This window comes from Sceloporus occidentalis, unplaced genomic scaffold (genome assembly GCF_023333645.1).
Source record: "Sceloporus occidentalis isolate IW3139 unplaced genomic scaffold, rSceOcc1.0.p SCAF_1, whole genome shotgun sequence".
NCBI lineage: Eukaryota > Metazoa > Chordata > Lepidosauria > Squamata > Phrynosomatidae > Sceloporus > Sceloporus occidentalis.
The window spans coordinates 161,178,257-161,197,751 of NW_028316981.1; the positions used below are offsets into that span (position 1 = coordinate 161,178,257).

General features: G+C 42.9%; 1 protein-coding gene across 4 annotated transcripts in view; it reads right to left on the minus strand.

Moving 5' to 3' along the window:
* Window positions 1-19,495, minus strand: part of ESYT1 (extended synaptotagmin 1) — a 93,573-nt gene that overhangs the window by 6,464 nt on the left and 67,614 nt on the right. For 2 of the 4 annotated variants that reach the window (XM_089479656.1, XM_089479670.1), the window contains exons 17-31: window positions 18,649-18,801; window positions 17,210-17,386; window positions 15,919-16,001; window positions 14,500-14,548; window positions 14,305-14,394; window positions 13,865-13,960; window positions 13,210-13,281; window positions 11,176-11,262; window positions 9,183-9,326; window positions 4,851-5,014; window positions 3,491-3,550; window positions 2,860-2,958; window positions 1,996-2,127; window positions 364-466; window positions 191-240 (exon numbers count right to left, since the gene is read on the minus strand). In XM_089479656.1, coding sequence (XP_089335782.1) covers window positions 191-240; window positions 364-466; window positions 1,996-2,127; window positions 2,860-2,958; window positions 3,491-3,550; window positions 4,851-5,014; window positions 9,183-9,326; window positions 11,176-11,262; window positions 13,210-13,281; window positions 13,865-13,960; window positions 14,305-14,394; window positions 14,500-14,548; window positions 15,919-16,001; window positions 17,210-17,386; window positions 18,649-18,801 — 1,559 coding nt within the window. Of the gene's footprint in view, window positions 1-190; window positions 241-363; window positions 467-1,995; window positions 2,128-2,859; window positions 2,959-3,490; window positions 3,551-4,850; window positions 5,015-9,182; window positions 9,327-11,175; window positions 11,263-13,209; window positions 13,282-13,864; window positions 13,961-14,304; window positions 14,395-14,499; window positions 14,549-15,918; window positions 16,002-17,209; window positions 17,387-18,648; window positions 18,802-19,495 lie in introns of those variants that run through there. The other 2 variants (XM_089479662.1, XM_089479677.1) reach the window with 2 other exon arrangements.

A 19,495-nucleotide genomic window follows, 5' to 3' on the forward strand; every position in this document is an offset into this window, starting at 1 on the left:
ATTTCAAATATTAAACCTTGATTTTCCATTTTTTATAAGGGACACCATTTTGCTATGTCATTATACTGACTGGGACTTGAGCATACACAGATTTTGTTATACATGGGGGATCTTGGAACCAAACCCCACCGTATAACAAGGGTCCACTGTATGTCTTTCTCTACAACACCTCTGCAAAATTTATACTCACCACTGGGCAGCTCCTTGGGTCAGGTCCTTCTGAGAGAGGTCAATATGTACCTAGGAGGCAAAAAGAAAGAAAAAAGAAAAGGGAGTGGTTTAGTAATGTGCCTCCATCTCTCCAGCAAGGAGGGCACTGGCTATCAAAGTTAAACCATGGCAACCACCATATATGTTCCCTACCTTTCCAATTGGTTCTCCTCGGGACATGAAAGAGACACTGTTTTTTATGTAGGCCTCCAGCTTTCTCCGTTGGGCTTCTTCCAATGTTAAGTCCCATTCAAACCTGTTCAACAATAAAAATAAAAATAAAATGGTGACGTACCACAGATTCATTCAATATAAATTACCCCAAAATACTTTCCCTTTCTCTGAGCCAAATAGTTACAACCATGATAAAAGTGTGACTGTCCCCTTACTAAATTGATTCATGCTTACAGTTGGAATATGGAGTCTAATGTTTATGACTGGGTGCAACAACTGAAGAGGAATATTGACAAGCTGCAGCAAGTCCAGAGGAGGGTGACCAAAATGAAAAAAGGTCTGCAAACCATGCTCTATGAAGAGAGACCTAGGAAGCTGGGTATGTTTAGCTTGGGGAAGAGAAGGTTATTTGAAGGGATGTCATAAGGAGCCCTGGTGGCGCAGTGGTTAAATACCGGTACTGCAGCAAAAACGTTGTGAGTTCAATCCTGAGGGGCTCCAGGGCCAACTCTGACAACCTTTCGTAGGTTGGCAAAACGAGTACCCAGCTTGTTAGGGGTAATTGGATTACACATTGTAAATCTCTTAGAGACTGCCTAGATCAGTATGAAGTGGTATAGAAATGTATATACTATTGTTATATTGAGGATGGAACAAATTTGTTTCCTGCTGCTCCACAGTATGGAGCAATGGATTCAAGTACAGGAAAACATCAGAAAGAATTTCCTTATGATAAGAGTTGTTTGACAGTGGAATACGCTGTCTTGGAGGCAGTCGAGTCTCCTTCTTTGGAGATTTTAAAACCAAGGCTGGGTGGTAATCGATTGAGAGTGCTTTGATGGTGTATTCCTGCATGGTGGTGGGTTGGACTGGATGGCCCTTGGGGTCTCTTCCAACTCTGATTCTATGACTGCAAGAATGCAATCAGAATAATCAGGAGCAGGTATAGGGCAGGAACCATGCTTCTCCCCTCTCTCTTCCATCCCCTATGCACCCAGTCACCTACACATTTATTCACTTTGTATGGTTTACACAATCAATCAGTCCCTCCCTGCCACATTCTTCTCTGTAGCAGAAAATGCTGTGCATCCTCCATGCTTTCATCATCTTCATACAAACTAGCCATCCTATCCCAATTCTACACCCTTTTTGCCTGACTGCCACTTTCTCTGTTTTCTGATGAATCCTCAGACCTGCAGAACAAAAATGTATGTGATTTTATTTCAGTTACTCTATACTTAGCATAGTTCAGGGTAAAGGTGCCTGTTGCCAATCAGGGTAGGTCCTAGCTTTTGCTGTTGAACCAATCAGCCTCAGGAGAGAGGTGGATGGGCGAGAGAAGCTACAACTCCTTGGCTCAGCCCCACTCTTTTGATGGTTCCGGTACTGTTCATTTCCCTTATCCTCTTTATTTCTTCCCTTTTTTTATTTGTAGTTAGTTTTCCCTCCATTTCTCCTTATTTCTTTATTCTCTGTTTGCTTCTGGTCTTCTGTTTTTAATCTTTTCCTTCAGTCTTCTCTTCCTCCTCATTCAGCATTTCCTGCCCTTCCTTTGCTCTGGGCCTTTTCTTTCCTTTCCAGTCATATACCCACCACTGCATTCTTTCTTACTTTTCATTGAACTCAGGGTTAAGGGTCTTCTTCCGCACAGTAGTCTTTCTTTTGGTTACACGGGATTTGTCAGGCAGCAGGATGAGGGAGACGTAGGGGTCAGGAATATCCTTGGCACTTGACTTCAGATTCCTAAAAAGTGGGGTGAAGACAAACATAGGCGAAAAGGAGGTGAAAGTGTGGACATGACAAGTAGCAATATAAGTTGGCTGGACTCTACAAATGACAATGCTTTACTTATTAAACAGGTCCTTTCCTCCCACAGGATCAGCTGGTGCTTAAAAAAACAAAACAATACCACCCAGAGAATGATTATCCTGCACTGCACCATTCAAATACAGAAGCATTCAAGCCCTTGCAAGGACAAGTAGGCCTCACTGTTGTTGTAAATATACAACCAAGGGGGAAATCTAAGCAAACCACCAGTAAGGTTTATCACATACTAGCTGAGATCCTACATTGCCCAGCACGGCACAACTCACATGGTTTCCCACTGTGATTCCCTGGGATCTTGGTGGATAATGTCATGGGTTTGTGTCTGGCTCTGATCCCCTGCATTCTCTACCAGCCAAAGAATGGCCATTTAGGGGGACAATCACAGGAAAACTGTTAGTTTGGGCAGGAGGGCTTTGGTCACTGCAGAAGAGAAGAAAAGAATACTCATCTCCACAATATCTAAAAATACCCCTGAGGAACAGGAAAAATCCAACAAGTTGGTTAAGAAGTATCTTTCTTCTAATTCTCTAGACAAGAAAATGCAAGCACCCTTTTGGGGGTCTGCAACAAAGGTGTCAATGCCTCACTATATTCTCATTATAGTCCGTCTTCTCAACTGAAACCTTGCATTGTTCCTATAGCCAGTACCTGCAGGCATGTATGATGGCAATAAGTTTGCGGGCATCCATGTTGTACCAGACGGTGAGGTGCAGCTGTCCCAAGGGTGAGTCTGAAAGCTCCAAATTACTGCAATGCAGAATTATACACAAGTGTAGACAGATGTTATCAAAGTGTGTGGGTGTGTCACACTAACATGGGGGCTGGGGTGAGGAAAAGGTGGGACATTGTTAGACATTTCTTGGTGGTATGTGCAGCTAGAAGAAAGAATGCAATGGCATAAGAGATACTGACGGTAACACAAATATGGAAAGAAAAGCACAGTCTTAAAAGAGCTGTTGCAATAGCATGGAAGGAGAATTAACAGCAAGATTCTTTCTTTTCTATGTTGTACCCACAGATGCAAATAGAGATCAATAATGTGTGTAACTGGTCAGCAGAATGTCATCAGCCATGAGAAGTATATTAGGTAGCAGTAACTACCTACACAAAACAGCAATGAGGGTGGGCAGGAAAGCAAGGCCATAATTTTTTTTTCCCCTGCAGCTTGAATTGGCTGCAGAGAGGAAGAAACCTTGCTGGTGTTCCCAAAGCCCAGATGAGCATTATGTTTCAAGATGCAGGAGTGCTCACCTTTTAAAGTGTTAAATTTATTACGTACATAAACAGCAAGCGTTGTCTGTCCCTTTCTGGCAAAAAGCTCCAAGACCACTCATCCGATCTGCATTAACAAGATGTTATTCAAGAGCCCTCAATTGTACTGGCTTCAGTTTCACAGGATGACCCTGGCCCTTTATGATTCTGATTCTAGTCTCCCTCCCCACTAAACAGTTCCCCCGCTGTAGCCTGCACTAGGCCACAGAAACATCAGAACAGATTAAAAACAGCAAGGCAGGCAGGGAGGAGAGATGACAAGCATCAAGACATCAGAGGAGGAGAACAGGAGGCACAGGTTGTAAGGAAGAGGGCTGGATGACCCTCCACCAATTATATGTTTCTTCTGTTGGTACTGAATAAATATTTAACAAGTACAAAATAGCACTTTTGGAGGGAAGGATTCAAAGTCACTCAGCACCGTTTATGACACAGGCAATAAGTACTGTATATACTAATGTATAAGTCTAGAAGTTTTAGTTAAAAAATTAACCCCAAAAACCTGAGTCGACTTATCCATGAGTCAATGTAAGTACTATACATTAACTCTTATTTAAAAAAGAAAACATCCCCTGGTAAAAGGCAAGAGCGTAATCTGTCCTGGAAGCACTGACACACACACACACACAAACCCCGCTCTAATCCATTCAGACTTTAGGGAGAGCACAAACAGCTATGCCTGCTGGGATTTTGTAAGTTCTTTGGCATTGTTTTCCTTGCCTTTTTCCTTTAGCTCCTTTGCTATGTGCCCCAATGTTTTACCCTTGACCTATCTACAGGTCATATCAAAATCCATAATTTTGGCCCTAAAACCCACTCTGGACTCAGTGGTTTCCTTAGGGTTGGTGTCACCCGCTGCGGTAATCCACCGGGGGGGGGGGGGTACTTGTGGGCAGGACTTCTGGTGCAAAACTTCTGGTGCTCTTCTGGTGTGCACAGAAGAGTGACCACATGGTTGGAGATGCTGCATGCACCCCCAGGAAGGGCTGGGGAGCAGCCCCAGGGAAGGGCTGCAGAAGCCCCACATGGCCACGGGGAGCCCTGCAGGGGGGCAGGGGACCAGCTGGGTATCACTACCCCTTCTGGAGTGTCACCTGGTGCAGTCTGTATGAAGGAAGAAGATAATAACCTCAGCAACAAAACAACAGTCTTTGAATGTTCTGAAAATATGACATCTTTGCCACAGAAGCACTAAGTTAAGGGAAGATGTACTGATCCTATGTAAGAACGGACTAGGGAATGCATATATATAGTGGAAGAATCAGCCAGTTTGTGTGCTGGAGGGGAGCAGGGAAAACTAGCACTTCAGGATCCACTCCCTGCCTGGCATCATTGTGTTCCATGCTCCACCACTGAGCCTTCCATACCTGTTGGCATGTGGCATACGCTGGCGCAGCTCTTGTGTGGAGCTAGAGTCCCCATCTTCCCGTATGTACAACTCTGTCTCAGAGCCCTTCAGGGAGCTCCCCTCATTCTCTTCCCCTGCCACAGTGTGAAAAGCTTCTACACCAGAGTGTTGAGAAACCAGAAGCTGTGGAGAAGAGAAAGAGGCAAGGTGGTGAGAGTGAATTCACTTTGGAGCCCGGAGTGCCTCCTGCCCACAGTCCCCACTCACTCAATATTAAGACCTGGGAGGAAAAAGAAAAAAGAAAAAAGAAAAATGGCGAGTGGAGTTGGAGGTGAGAACTGTTTTTTTCCCTTCAAAAGCCATTTTCCCCAGAAATATAAAAATGGATTATGGATTACAGTGGGCCCTCCCCTTACGTGGGGGATCCGTTCTGGATCCCTCCACGCAAGGGAAAATCCACATATGCTCACGCCCCATTGGAAACAATGGGGCGCGTGCTCACAGCTTGGGGTGGTGCGTGCACCACTGCTTTACTTGCAGCGCAGCTTCCGCATAAGCTGAAGCCGCATATAGTGTGCCCGTGTATGGTGCAGGTGCACTGTATTTTCTTTTAGAATGACAAAAAAATCTTTCAAACCAATGCTGAAGATCTTGCATTGTCATTTGTAACTACAGTGATGGAACTCCATCACTGAAGCTACATCTGATGATATGGTCAATTCATTTCCGACTTATGGTAACCCTAAGGCAACCCTATCACGAGGTTTTCTTGACAGGTTTCTTCAGAGTGTGTTTGCCATTGTCATCCTCTGAGATTGCAAGAGAGTGATGTGCAAGGTCACCCAGTGGGGTTTGTACCTGAGTTGGGAATCGAACCCCAGTCTCCAGAGTCATCTGATGATGCCAACCCCCATATCCTACTGTTTTATCCTGGCAGTATCTCAGTCTAAAGGTTTCTGAGCACTACAGATTACAGTGCTGGGAAATGATGCCTACAGACCTTGCCCTGTTTATGAAGTATGTTGAGAACAGGCAGTTGAAGAAATCCCTCTGGTATACTGAAGATCCTAGAAGGATGAAGCGGGCTGTACGACTAGAGCGCCGCTGGCGAAAGACTTGATCCCTATCCGAAAAGACACATCATAGGGCTTCATTTAAAGCCTATCGAGTGGCAATAAATGCAGCAAAGAAGTCTTTCTTTTCTGCATCTATTGCGTCTGCGAAGTCTCGTGTGGCAGAGCTTTTCAAGGTGGTTAGGAAGTTAACTCAGACTCCTTCCACCTTGAATCCATTATTATAACCCACAGAGGCCTGCTGTGATATTTTCAACGACTACTTCGCAGATAAAACCTCTCGGATAAGGGCCGACTTAGACACCAGCCTTAACTCAGAAATGTCTAGAGAGGTGTCCAGCAACTCTGTTAATGAGATTAATTTGGAGCAGTTTCAGTCTTTGAGTACTGATGATGTAAACAAGCTGCTTGCTAAGGTCAAAAAGACCACCTGCCCTCTTGACCCCTGCCCTTCATGGCTGGCCATCCAGGGAGGGGAGGCAACTATCAGTTTATTAAGACCCATAATTAATGCCTCCCTCAGAGAAGACAGCTTTCCAGCCAGTTTAAAACTGGCTGTGGTTAAACCGATTCTTAAAAAGCCTTTCCTTGATCCCCTGGAGAGATTTAATTATCAGCCGGTATTTCTTCTTCCATTTTTGGGCAAGGTGATCGACAGGGCAGTTGCCAACCAACTCCAAGCAGTCTTGGATGACACCGATTATCTTGATCCATTTCAAACTGGCTTCATGTCGGCATACTGAGTCGAGACCGCCATCGTCACCTTGGTCGATGATCTCCGTCTGTGTATCGACAGGGGAAGTGTGGCCCTGTTGGTGCTCTTGGACCTCTCAGCGGCCTTCGATGCCATCAACCATGGTATCCTTCTGGAACGCCTGAGAGGGTTAGGAATCAGGGACACTGCTCTCTAGTGTTTCCGGTCCTATCTCTCGGGCAGATTTCAGATGGTGTCGCTTGGTGACAGCTGTTTGGCCAAGAGGGAGTTCAAATCGGGTGTCCCTCAAGGTGCGATACTGTCTCCAATGCTGTTTAACATCTACATGAAGCCGCGGGACAAGATCATCCGGAGACATGGGGCGGGGTATTATCAGTACACTGATGACACCCAAATTTGCTTCTCCGTGTCTTGGACTGCTTCGGTGACTGAGGATGGCATCTCCCCTCTGAATGACTGTCTGAGGTCAGTAATGGATTGGATGAGGGAAAATAGACTTAAACTGTATCCAAATAAAACGGAGGTACTCGCTATAGGCGATCCTAATCCAAGAATGGCGATAAGCTCTCCAGTTCTGGATGGGGTCACACTTCCCCTAAAGAACTGTGTTCATAGCTTGGAGGTACTCCTGGACTCGTCGCTTCAGCTGTCATCTCAGGTGGATGTGACGGCCAGGAGTGCCTGTTATCAGCTTTGGCTGATACGCCAGCTACGACCCTTCCTGGAACGGGAAAACCTAGAAACGGTTGTACATTCGTTGGTAACCTCTTGTCTCAATTTCTGCAATGTGCTCTACATGGGGCAACCCTCATGCCTCGTTCGGAAGCTGCAACTGGTCCAAAATATGGCAGCCAGATTGGTTACAGGGAGTTCTAAATTTGATCCTATTATACCTATCTTAAAATCCCTACACTGGTTGCCTACTAGCTTCCGGGCACAGTATAAGGTGTTGGTCATTATCTATAAAGCCCTACATGGCTTGGGTCCAGTTTACCTGAGGGAACGCCTCCTCTCATACAATCCTTCCCGCACTCTCAGGTCCTCTGGGAAGAATCTCTTGCAGTCTAAAAAAACCAGACTGGTAACGATTTCCCAGAGGACGTTTTCTGTTGCCACTCCAAAAATCTGGAATGATCTGCCAGAGGAGATCCGCCATATAACATCTTTGGAGGCCTTTAAGAAGGCAATAAAAATGGATCTCTTCCGGCAGGCCTTCCCAAACTGACCTCCTCGGAATGTTTACTCTCCAATGGCATAGCTGTTCCCACCGGACTGTGATTGTGATTTATTTTATTGGGAGGTTTTTATTGGGAATTGTTGTTTTAACTCTATTTTAGCGTGGGAGGGAGTTTTAGGATGTTTTGCTATGTTTTTACTTGTGGTTTGTTTTGTAGCATTTTTATTGTTCTCTTGTTTGTTGTTACCAGCCTCGATCCAATACAAGGAAAGGCGGGATACAAATAAATATTATTATTATTATTGTTGTTGCCAAAACTGCTCATTTCAATGCACTGTACGACTGGCAGGCCACTGCAGATGTCATCTCCCAGTGCCCCAATCTACAGTATCTTGGAAACTCTTGCACTGAAACATTGCCCGGATGAAACGGTAGGTTGTTTGGACCACGTTTGGTTGTTATCAGCCATAAATGTGAATCCCCACCAGTTACAAGATAGTAAGTCTGGCATATGATCTCATAATTACTGAGCAGCCACGTACTCACATATTTACTGACCAAAAATCATTTCCAAAAACTATATGAGGAAGACTTTTATGTAAAACTATGTACAATATCAAATAATCCCAAATCCCGGTCTTAAATTTCCTTTTCTCAGCTCATTGTAAGCAATCAATGCATTAAGTATCCTTGACATTATGAAGGACTAGTGAAGACAAAATAATTTTCTTTGTTTTACTAAAATTGATGGTTTCTTCTTTTTTTATTGTTTTTTTATTTATGTCTGTTCCTCAGTCTGACAAACCTGAAAAGGTTTCTTATAGTTCAGGACCTTGTAGATCCATTTATAACCTCTGTGTGTGTGTGTGTGTGTGTGTGTGTGTGTGTGTATATAATCTACTTATTATATGTACAGGTTGAGTATCTTGTATCCTTATGCTTGGAACTGGAAGCATTTTGGATTTTGGAATTTTAGTTTCGATTTTGGAACATCTGTATTTGTATACACATACTTAATTAGATATCATGGAAATGGACTCAGGTCTAGACACATAGTTTGAAAGTAATTTTATATGCAGTTTTTGTACCTTGAACCATCAGAAAGTAAAAGTGTCACTACCTTAGTGCCACCCATGTGGACGATTTTGGAGTATCTCAGATTTCCAGATAAGAGATACTCAACCTGTACATATAATTTGCTTGGCCATAAAATTATCGTATTTGATATATTTTAAGTTCCTAAAGTTACGAAATGACTGTCAATCAATAAATGGTGCTAAAAATATGTTTTTCAATTTTTCCCAAAAATATTCTGGAGGTTTTCGGGGGGGGGGGTGGAATTTGGGGGGAAAGCAGTTTCTCAAAATTTCACACGCCTACACTTACCCCAAGCTGTACTCTCATCAGGATCTGGGTGGCAGAGCCAGCATTGTTGAGCTGGAACCATCGGTCAAGGACAAGGCCCTCTGCCACCAGTAGCTGTGAAAGGGGGAGGGAGAGCGAACCCAGAGTGTGCCCATCATCCTTCACCTATAAGAATGAGAAATGGTTAGGGAACACATCTGCATTCTATAGTGGAAATTATTAATAGACTGTCTCATGGTGGCATAAAAGAGACCTACTGAGGTGAGGATGGAAGAGAACTTGTACCCCTTCCAAGGTTATTCCCCCCCTCCTCTAAGCTACAAGCACACAGTTCCCCTTCTATCTTAAAGATACTGAAGGAAGGGGAAAAGAGCAATAGTTTGCAATCTTTGATCCACCAGATGTTGTTGGACCTCCATTCTTACCATATCTATTAGCCATGTCGGCTGAGGCTCTTGAGACACGAAGTCCAAAAACCTCTGGAGGACTGAAAACTGAGACCCATTGGTTAGAGGATAAAAGGATACTTTGCCAGAGGAAGATTTCCTTTCCTGCTTTTGGGCCTACACTCTAAGGAAGCGAGCAGTAGGCCCTTAACTTCCCTTATACCCAATCCTGGTTAGCCAAGGGTTCACACATATGCACCTCCAGTTTCCCTGGCAGCATGAGAACAGAACACATGTGCAACTCTTGGTCACCCCTGTTTTCTGGATCTGATGAGCAAGGAACAAGGAAATCATGCTGACCATATAAGTTTTTTTTTTTACAAGCACAAAGGGTCTTTAGAAACCCTCTTTTAGCTTGTATTCATCACCCCAAGTTTGGGTTTGAAGGTATATCATGCATGCTCAGCAGTGATAACCACAAGAATTTATATAGTTCTGTTAGTGTGTGTGTGTATGAACTTTTATCCATCGATTTGAGAAAAATTATGTTTGGAATGAATGTAATGAAGATGTTTTTGTTTTACCTTTACTCTTATTTATAGTAGTTACAGGAAAAATACATCAATTTAAAAACTGATAAAAACTACTACATGAATGGAATAGATAAGTCATAACTGAAACACTCATACTAAACATTGTGAGTAGTACAGATTAAGACTTCAAAGTATGTTGTACTTTATGTAACCGAGCAATCCTTACAACAACCAGTAAGGGGGCTTACACTAAGGGCTCATCTATAGTTGCCAGAATACTCCAGGTTACCAGTATTCTGGCCTCAAATTAGTCCCTTACCTTCCAGGTTTTCATCTCTCTTCCCCAGCAATGACAGGCAGCTGCCTTTCCACTCAGTCCCCATTTGTCACCCAATACTGCTGCTGAGGTCAGAACTCAGTTCCCAGCAATGTTATCGACATTGGGCATCTTCTTCTCACCTCACAGTGACTTGCACCCACAGCAATGGCACCAGCCAACAGGGCCTGTGAGTGAAAAGGCAGTCACCATTGCCACTGAACAACCCCCCTGAAAACCTGCAGCAAATGGTGAGTTATTTAAATACAGGTTAGGGAGAAGAAGCCCTGAATTGGGTGTGGGTGTCATGAAGACAATCCAGACCCGATTCAGGGTTCTGGCCCTGCTTCATGTAAGTGGCATGGAGTGAACCTGGGGGGAACTCAAGATAAATCATCCATGGAGGGACAAGGCCTAAGAAGAGTGTCTTGCTTGCCTGATGCAATCTTGTGAGATTGTGGCTAAACACAACATCCCAGCTGCAATAAGTAGTATCCTTAGACCTGAAAAAAATACTTCTCTTAACTACAACTTCTGAATCCCCCCCACCCAAGAGCTGTTGAACTATAGTCCAAAAAGCAACTTTGTTCAGTTCTAGAAGTAATACATTGTTAAGCAGGCTTTATATGAACCATGTCTCTTCATTTGACAGCAGCTGTCTCTTCCACTTTGTGTGGATTCCCTTTGTGTAGCTGGGAATGGAAATGGAGGATGTATTGGGGAGTGGGGGTGGAGATATGGAGAGACAGGCAGACAGATATAGGGAAACTGTGTTCTACCTGTAACTCCAAAGATTCTACATGGGGCCTCTTGATAAGGAAGGAGAAAGCTTCATCCCACACTGGTTCAACAGTCTGAGAGCACACCTGAGGGCAGAGACAGGTAAAACCCTTCAACATTTGGAAAATACAGAAGGGAAGAAAATACCATGGTTTAAAGGATGGCTCCTGCTTTCTACAGAAGGACTTAAGAAACTAGCCACACTCTAGAAAAATGAAGAACAAGGTCCTTGTAACTCAGGCTGCATCTGCATTGCAGACAATGCAGTTTGACACTACCTTAACTGCCAGGGCTCATTGCTGTAGAATTCTGGGATTTGTAGTTTTGTGAGAGATTTAGTCATCTTTTGTAAGAGAGCTCTGATGCCATAACAAATGAACATGGGGGATGCCTGCTTTTACAATACATTTATTGAATCATAAAATCACAGTACTGGGAGGGACCCTAAGGCGACATATTATACAATTTGTACAACCTCCTGTCAGTATATGAATCACAGAATTCCACTGCTAAAGTACCCTTGAGGAGTGGTCACCCAACCTCTCTTTAAAAACCTTTAATGAAGGAATGCTTGCCACTTTTCAAGGTAGGCTATTCCACTGTCAAATTGCTGTTACTTCCTAATGATATGTCAGAATCTATCTTGTTTGATGTGCTTGTTGTAGTTGTTGTTGTTATTATTATATCCCTTTCCCCCCAAAGTTGGAACTCAAAGCGGCTTACAATTTTAAAAAATGCAATTAAAAACATACATACAATTGTTGTTTTTATTGTTGCAAGTCTCAAGTCATTACTGATTTATGGTGACCGTTAGGCAAACCTATCACAGAGTTTTCTTGGCAAGATTTGTTCAGAGGGGGTTTGCCTTTGCCTTCCTCTGAAGTTGAGAGTGTGTGACTCGCGCAAGTCACCCAGTGGGTTTCCATGACTGAGTGGGGATTCAAAACCTGGTCTCAAGAATCCAATGCTCAAATTATTATACCATACTGTCTCTCATATACACTGATAACATCAATATAAACTAATATTTGAGGTCTTATCATCAAGTGCTTTTAATGTGTTAACTGTAGGGAGAGCTGTTTCTTTAGTGGCAAAAGTTCTTCTTCTTCATTATTATTATTATTATTATTATTATTATTATTATTATTATTATTAATTTTATTTATTTGTGGTATTTATACCCCGCCCTTCAGCCCTAAAGGCTATCAGAGCGGCTTACAATTATTATTTTTAATTAGACAGTTTCCTGCCCTCAGGCTTACAATCTAAAAGACACGACACAACAGGAGAAGGGAATGGTGGTGGGAAAGGGAATGAGATCCAGTGGTTATTCTCTCCCTCTGAGGCCTGGACCAAGGCAGATGGCCTGGAGGGAGGGCTCTTCTTCTTCAGGCTAGCCCTTCTTCACCCTTTCTCACTTTTTCTTACACACTACTTATTCTGTTGCCACTTCTTTTTATTTCCACATTTCCACCTTGCCCTCTTTGCCTGTGCTTGGACACTTTCCTTCAAGCTCAGCAATACTTTAATATTTTGTAACTAAGCAAAATGTTGCAAGGCCTCAGGTCATCAGCCAGCAACAAAACTCCATTTTAGATTTTAGTTCAAGCCAGCTGAAGCATTAGTTATGCAACCCCTGAGCGGTTTGTATAGAGTTTTTAATATATTTTAAATTTTAATGTGTAATGTTTTTAACTTTTTGAAATTGTTTAAATTTTTAAAAACTTTGTATCTACATTTTAATGTTTTGTATTGTTTTTAACTTGTTCTGTTTCAATTTATGTTAGCTAACTTGAGTCCCTTGGGAGAAAGACAGGATATAAATAAATAAATAAAAATAATAATTGTAAAACATGGCTTCTTCCATGCTATATTGGTCCCTTTTATGACTCCATATTTTTGCATACTCAACACCAGTAGCCTTTGACTGCCTTCTCTCCACTTGTGCTCTCTGGTCTCCAAAGTAGTAACTCATCACTTACAGCAACTGGATCCTTTCCCTTAGACACAAATGCTTCCCTTTTGCTCTTTACCTTGGTCTTATAGGAGATGCCACGGACAGACAGGCTGGCATAGGGACTTGGGAATTTTGAGCCCTTCCGCAGCTGGGAAAGAGAAAATGAGTAAAAGCTTTGTTATGACAGATGTCAACAGGATGCAGCCCTACAAAGGTATCAATATGTGTTATACTCTTTAAGTACATGTTTGTTCTTGTAGGTGCATCATAGCTACAAGTTTTGTGCTACATTGAAGTCTGGAGAGTAGGGAAGGCTCCAAAGGGAAGAATTTGTATAAAGAATTGTCACTAAGCTGGAAAGGGAATAGCGTAATGGTGGGAGAGTAACAGTATAAACACAGAGTTCAAACCAGGAGAAGAATGGGCTTTGCTTACCCTCCCCACAATATATACAATAAACCCTTCTACCCTTACTTCAGGTGCAAAGAGGAAAACCAATTGGACTAGTCTGAATCTGAGTCTGTACTCAAGCTGGAATATGAACCCATGTATCCTCATTAAAGCCCAATATAATGCTCCATGTTCCACCTCTGCTCTTGTCAGAGGAGGGAACTTTTTTTAGCCTTCCCAAGTGGCAACTGGCACTGAATTTGAGGCTTTAAAGGCCTCTGAAAGGAACCAAGAGAGACAGCAAGAAATGGGAGGGAGAGGGGATTCAAACTACCACTCACTGGCAGGTCGGCAGCCCTGTCAAGGAAGACGGAGAGCAGGGCAGATGACAGTTCCTCACTTTTCGGTGTCTGGATCAAGCTGTTCACAATCAATACCTGCACAAAAAGGTACCACAAGACTATGCTTTAGGCGTGGCTTCTTATGGTCCAGCCATCATCAGTAAGCACTTTAGAGAACAGACACTCAAAATTGTGATGATTAAATGATTGGTCAGTAGTCTGCATTCATCATGTAGTGACTCATCACAAGACAATGTTTCTGTCTTGAAAGAAAGATGATCATGAGTGGAAAGATTCCAGGCTAAAATCAATTTTCAGCATGCCTTAAAAGTGTCCATAGAACATCTAGACATGCAGCCACTTTATAAATAAAGAACAATTTGCTGTGCCTCTACCCCTCAGCAGACCCCATAAGACAACCTTCCAGGTGCCCCCATTACCTGCTCCAGCTCTGCAGCACTGGCTGTGGGGGGCAAACACTCCAGCTTTACATGGAGTCGTCCTGATTTCACATCTTCCAGGGGAAGCCACTGAAACAGAAAAAAGGAGGAAAGACCAGAAGAGCTGCAGAATGGTGCCCGTTTCCTCTAACCAGGAAGAAAGATCTGGGATTGCCAATGGTAGTTTCATCTTACCTCATCTACAAACTTGCTGCTTAGCACTCGCCTCAGAGGGATCTTGCACCTAAGGGGTTGAGGGTGATGAAGAAGGTCATATCTTTAAGCAAACACTTTTCTTTCTGTCACAAAAACAATTAACTGGGTGCCCTGGAAGGGGCATAATGCTACAAAGACTCACCCTATCCCCTCACCACCTCCATGAGGTAGTGCATGATGCATCTAAGGGACCAGAAACTACTTACTATGACAGGGGAATGGTGGCACAAACTCGCAGTCTAATATTTATTTTTATTTTAAGAAGCCCAAAACAGTTAAGAATAAAAAAAATTCCCTTAGGGGAGAGGGTTTTTGTTCTCAAGTTTCAAGATTCTACTGACTGCCTAAATCCAGAGTCAATGTGGAATTGTCATCCAAGTTTAGGCTGTTTAGCGCAGCTTCTCTCAGCCTATAGACTGTCTAGATGCTTTGGGGTACAACTCTCACTCCCTACAACTTCCATAGCCAAGGTCTAAAATATCTGGAGGGCACTAGATTTGAAAATGCTAGCCTAGTGACTTTGGAGTCATGTGATTTCCATTGTGTTCCTTGGCTTACATGCTGAGACCTGGAGCCCAATGTGCCAAACTGTGGAATGGATTTTGTGGGTATGGCTGTGGAAAGACAAGGCTGTGTGGTCCAGGACTGGATCTAATGGTCTCGTGGCCTTCATCCTTTCTTACAAGTCTGCATCCAATCCTTTGGTAGTGTGAAGTGTCCTAGATCTGGACCAAAAGCAGCTGTGATCCAGAGTCTCTGTTTCACCATTTCCACAACCTAGGGGCAGCTAGGGGCAGGTGTAGAAAATAAGAGACCACAGCTATGGATGAGGTGAGGGGGTGGGTGGAAGGATAGTAGAAGCTTTGCCCCTTAATAGTGTGTTAAGCTTTCAAGAAAAAAAGACTAGCTTTTATGTTATGAAACGTATGAACAGTGGCACAGAATACCATGTGTATGTTTTTTCCTAGTTCACTCCATCTTGCAGTACAAGCACAAGAATTGCCAGCAAGGAATTCAAATGACCTCGTTCACAAACTATAGTTTGAAGCATTCTGTAGAATAGAGCCATGTACTGCAAATATACACTCCATGAATGGAAAAGCATAGAAAAAGCATAGAAAGGACCAAAATAGTTCAGTATTTGCCATTTAAAATATGCATTAATTTAATTTCAAAAATAATTTAGATTATTTACATTTAGGTTTTTCCTATCTTACAACTGCCACAAAATCTGTGGCTGTGGGACTGGTGAAATTGATAGGAAGGGAATGTTATGTTCACTCCACTCACTTGATGGGGTATTACAGCTACCTAAGCACCTTCCTATGCTTCCAATTCAGAGGCCAAGAGGAGTGCATTTTCTTTTCTGTTCACTCTTGCTCCTTTTCCCAGCCTTACCTTCCCAGGAAGTCATCCTTGTCAACATCTTTATCATATAAGTCAAACTCCACTTCCTGTCCTGGGATGTTGCTCACGATGACCTGGAGGATGTACAGAAATGGGTTATAATACAGACCAAGAGGGCCTAAGTGGATTAGGTGTGAAAGCCAAGGCTTCTTCTGATGTCAGTTTTGCAGTATGGCCATAGGCATGTAGCTGATAGTAAGGCATGTAGAATCTGGAGCGGGCTGTATTACACAATTATAGCAGTCTGATGCCACTTTTATGGCCATGGCTCCATTCTACAGAATGCTGCAAACAGTAATTTTGTGAATGAAGTAATACTTGGTAGGGATTCTTGTGCTTGTACTGCCAGAGGGAGTGAACTAGGTCTCTCTCTGCCAGAGAATTCCAAGCAACCTCCCCATCAAAGTATAAATCACATGGAACTACACAAAATGGAGCTATGACAGTTAAAGTGGAATCAAGCTGCAATAAACTGTTTAGCACAGATATACTCCTGATCTAGATTTTGTCCTCATATCTTTGAGAGAAGAAAAGACTTCATGTTTAGTAATTTGCTTGTTTTTGTTAATTTATTTTTTAAAATTGACATATTAAAAAGATGCCCTCTGCCAGTGATTGAACAGCAGACCAAGCTTTTTAAAACTATTTTTTCCTGCCTTCACTGTGTGGGTGAGGTTTGTATAACGATGATCATAAACTAGAGATGGAGAGGAATGCTTTATTGATCTGCTACCTAATACTGAGGCCTAAAGCAAATGTGCATTTGGAGTCATCAGGTATTCTATCAGTCCTGTTTTCAGTGGAATCATTTATCCCAGGACAGGCATCATGTGTGGCACAGTGGTTTGAGTATAGAACTGTGATTCTGGAGACCAGGATTCAATTCCTCACTTGGCCATGAAACCTACTGGATGACTTTGGGCAAGTCATATGCTCTCAGCTTCAGGGAAAGTTAATGCCTCATGTGGCACTCCAGATGATGTTGGAACACAACTGTCAGTGGTTGTAACCACTACAGCCCACAGTGAGGCATGCTGGGAGTTGCCATCTAGCATTGTGTGTGGGGTGTGTGTGTGTGTTGCACGATTCTACTGCTTGGTTTATCCTTTTTCTGGTCCTCACATTTAATCCAAAGCAGAACTGAGCAGCTGGCAAATGTACAGTCCCAAAAAACAAGGACGGAGCAACACGTTTCGGCTGATAAAACCCTACTATTCACCAGCAGCCAAAACTGAGAGATCCAGCAGAGCTCTGCTTGGGTGGGAGGGATGTGTACTCTCACCTCATAGATCTCACTCCAGCGTGGGTTCAGCTCCTCTTTGATGACACGGCTGCGGAATTTCTGTCCCCCCAAGCGCACTTTGACATAAGGATCTGATTTGCCCTTGATCATTCCACCCATGAAGTTATCCTTGGCAATGAGATTCTCAGCTTCCAGCAGATGAATGCGAATTACGCTCTGAAGGTAAGATTAGATGATGGGCAGTTTATAGAGTTCACTTGGCAGATCCACCCCACCACCATCATCCAATGCAACGGGCATCTCTCTGGAGTGCCCAAACCAATCTGGGGCACTTCCACACTAAACAATTATAACACCATGATTGGACTTTAACTGTTATGGAATCCTGAGGTTTGTAGTTTGGGGAGGCACTAGAGTTCTCCAAATGAGAATTCAAAGTATTACTCCCCAAGTGCACATACCCCCAGCATTTCACAAGATGGAACCATTGCAATCAAAGTGCAAACACAGAACTATAACTTTGTAATATGAAAGGCCCCCAGATTTGTTCTTTACCATGACAATACAACAGTCTTCAGCATGGGAGAGATACAGATGGGTAGGAGAATGGTGACTTGACTGATATTACAAGATACCATGATAAAGTCTGCTAGCTATAAAGATTATGTGGAGCTTACTGGGGACAACAATGGGAGAGTGCTACTGCCCTTATATCCTGCTCGTACGCTTCTCATAAGCCACTGACTGACCATGGTGGGAAAAGTAAGGCTGGTTTAAATGGACTGACCCAGGCGTGCCAACCAGATGCCTGCAGGAAGCTTATGTGTTTATTTTTCATAACAGTAAAACTATTTATGTTTTTATGGCAGCTGGGGGAAGATTATTTGGGGATCAGTTAAGAAGTGGCCTTGGGACCACTGCATAAACAAAGTATGCTCAATGGTTCATTTTAGCAAAAGACTGTCTGCTTGGGGAGGGGGACCTTGGAAGACTGGTTAAGTAAATGCTTCCAAATCCCATTGAGTTTTTCAACTTGAAATAGTCCTTGTGTTAACTGTTTTATACTTTGCTGTCCATTTGTCAATTGGCTTACACATTGTAAACTGCTTAAGAAGTTGATAAGCAGTATAGAAATATACTTGCTATTGCTATATCATTTCAGTGTAAACACAGAAGTTTTTTTGTTTAGATTTTTTAAATCCACAGAACAACAATAAAAACAAAATCCAGTATGTCCTTGAGTATGGTTAGGGGATTAGTTAGAATAGTTCCCTCTCCTTATTCTGCCTTGGGGAGGGGAACCTATAGCCCTAGAGTTGAATCCAGTCTTGTGTGGTTCCCCATAGAGCCACACCCATTTCCTATGACTCTACTATTTGATGGAATTCTATCTACTGTACAGGTCCACCTCGCCATTCAACTGGGCTGTTAACCTCAGGTGACATAAACTTTTGGAGTGGGGCGGGGCAGGTCCTTACCTCTGTGCCAAATTCAGCATCTGGGCTGGACTTGGTGGGCCGAGGAGGCTGGTCAACGCTACTGCCCACATTGGCACTCTCAGTGATATCCAGTTGTCCTGGGGGACATGGTCGGGTCTTGATGCAAACTTCAGGAGCATCTAGGTACAAGACCTACAGAAACAGTAACATAGAAGGAGTATCCCATTAGGAGGCTATATTAAGGAGCAGGTCTTTCTTCAGGGTTTCTGTGACTCCATGCAAAGTCTTGTCTGGAACATTCTGGAATGGAGCAGAATGCCCTCACTCCCACTGTGCTTGCTCAGAGGGTGTGTATCATCTATTTGTAGCTGATTTTCAGGCTGCTGTGGCTAATATAAGCCAAGCATATAATTTAAATAATAAATAAATAAATCTACACTGGGAAGCTGGCACAGAACATATCAGAAAAACAATAGGGAAAAAGAGTCTGGGGGCATAAGAGAAGGGACATTTCTCTTGCTGCATGTCTTTCTAGTGTCATACTTCGGACACATCATGAGAAAGAATAACTCATTAGAAAAGTCAATAATGAACGACAAACCAGGGGATTTTTCTCTTCAGCTGCCCCTAGGTTGTGGAACATCTGCTGGAAGAGATTTGACAGCTGAATAAGCTGTCCAAATTTAAAACAGCACTGAAGACTAATCTCTTCTGGCAGGTCTGTCCAGATGATTTTTAAAATTGTTAATTTTAAAAAGTGAATTTTAAATGTAGATTGTTTTAATATGTGTGTGTTTGTTTTTTTAAACTGGTTAATGTTTTAATCAATACTGTGTTCTTAACCCATTTGTTGGTGTCTGCTGTTGTTCCATGCCTTGATCCACGA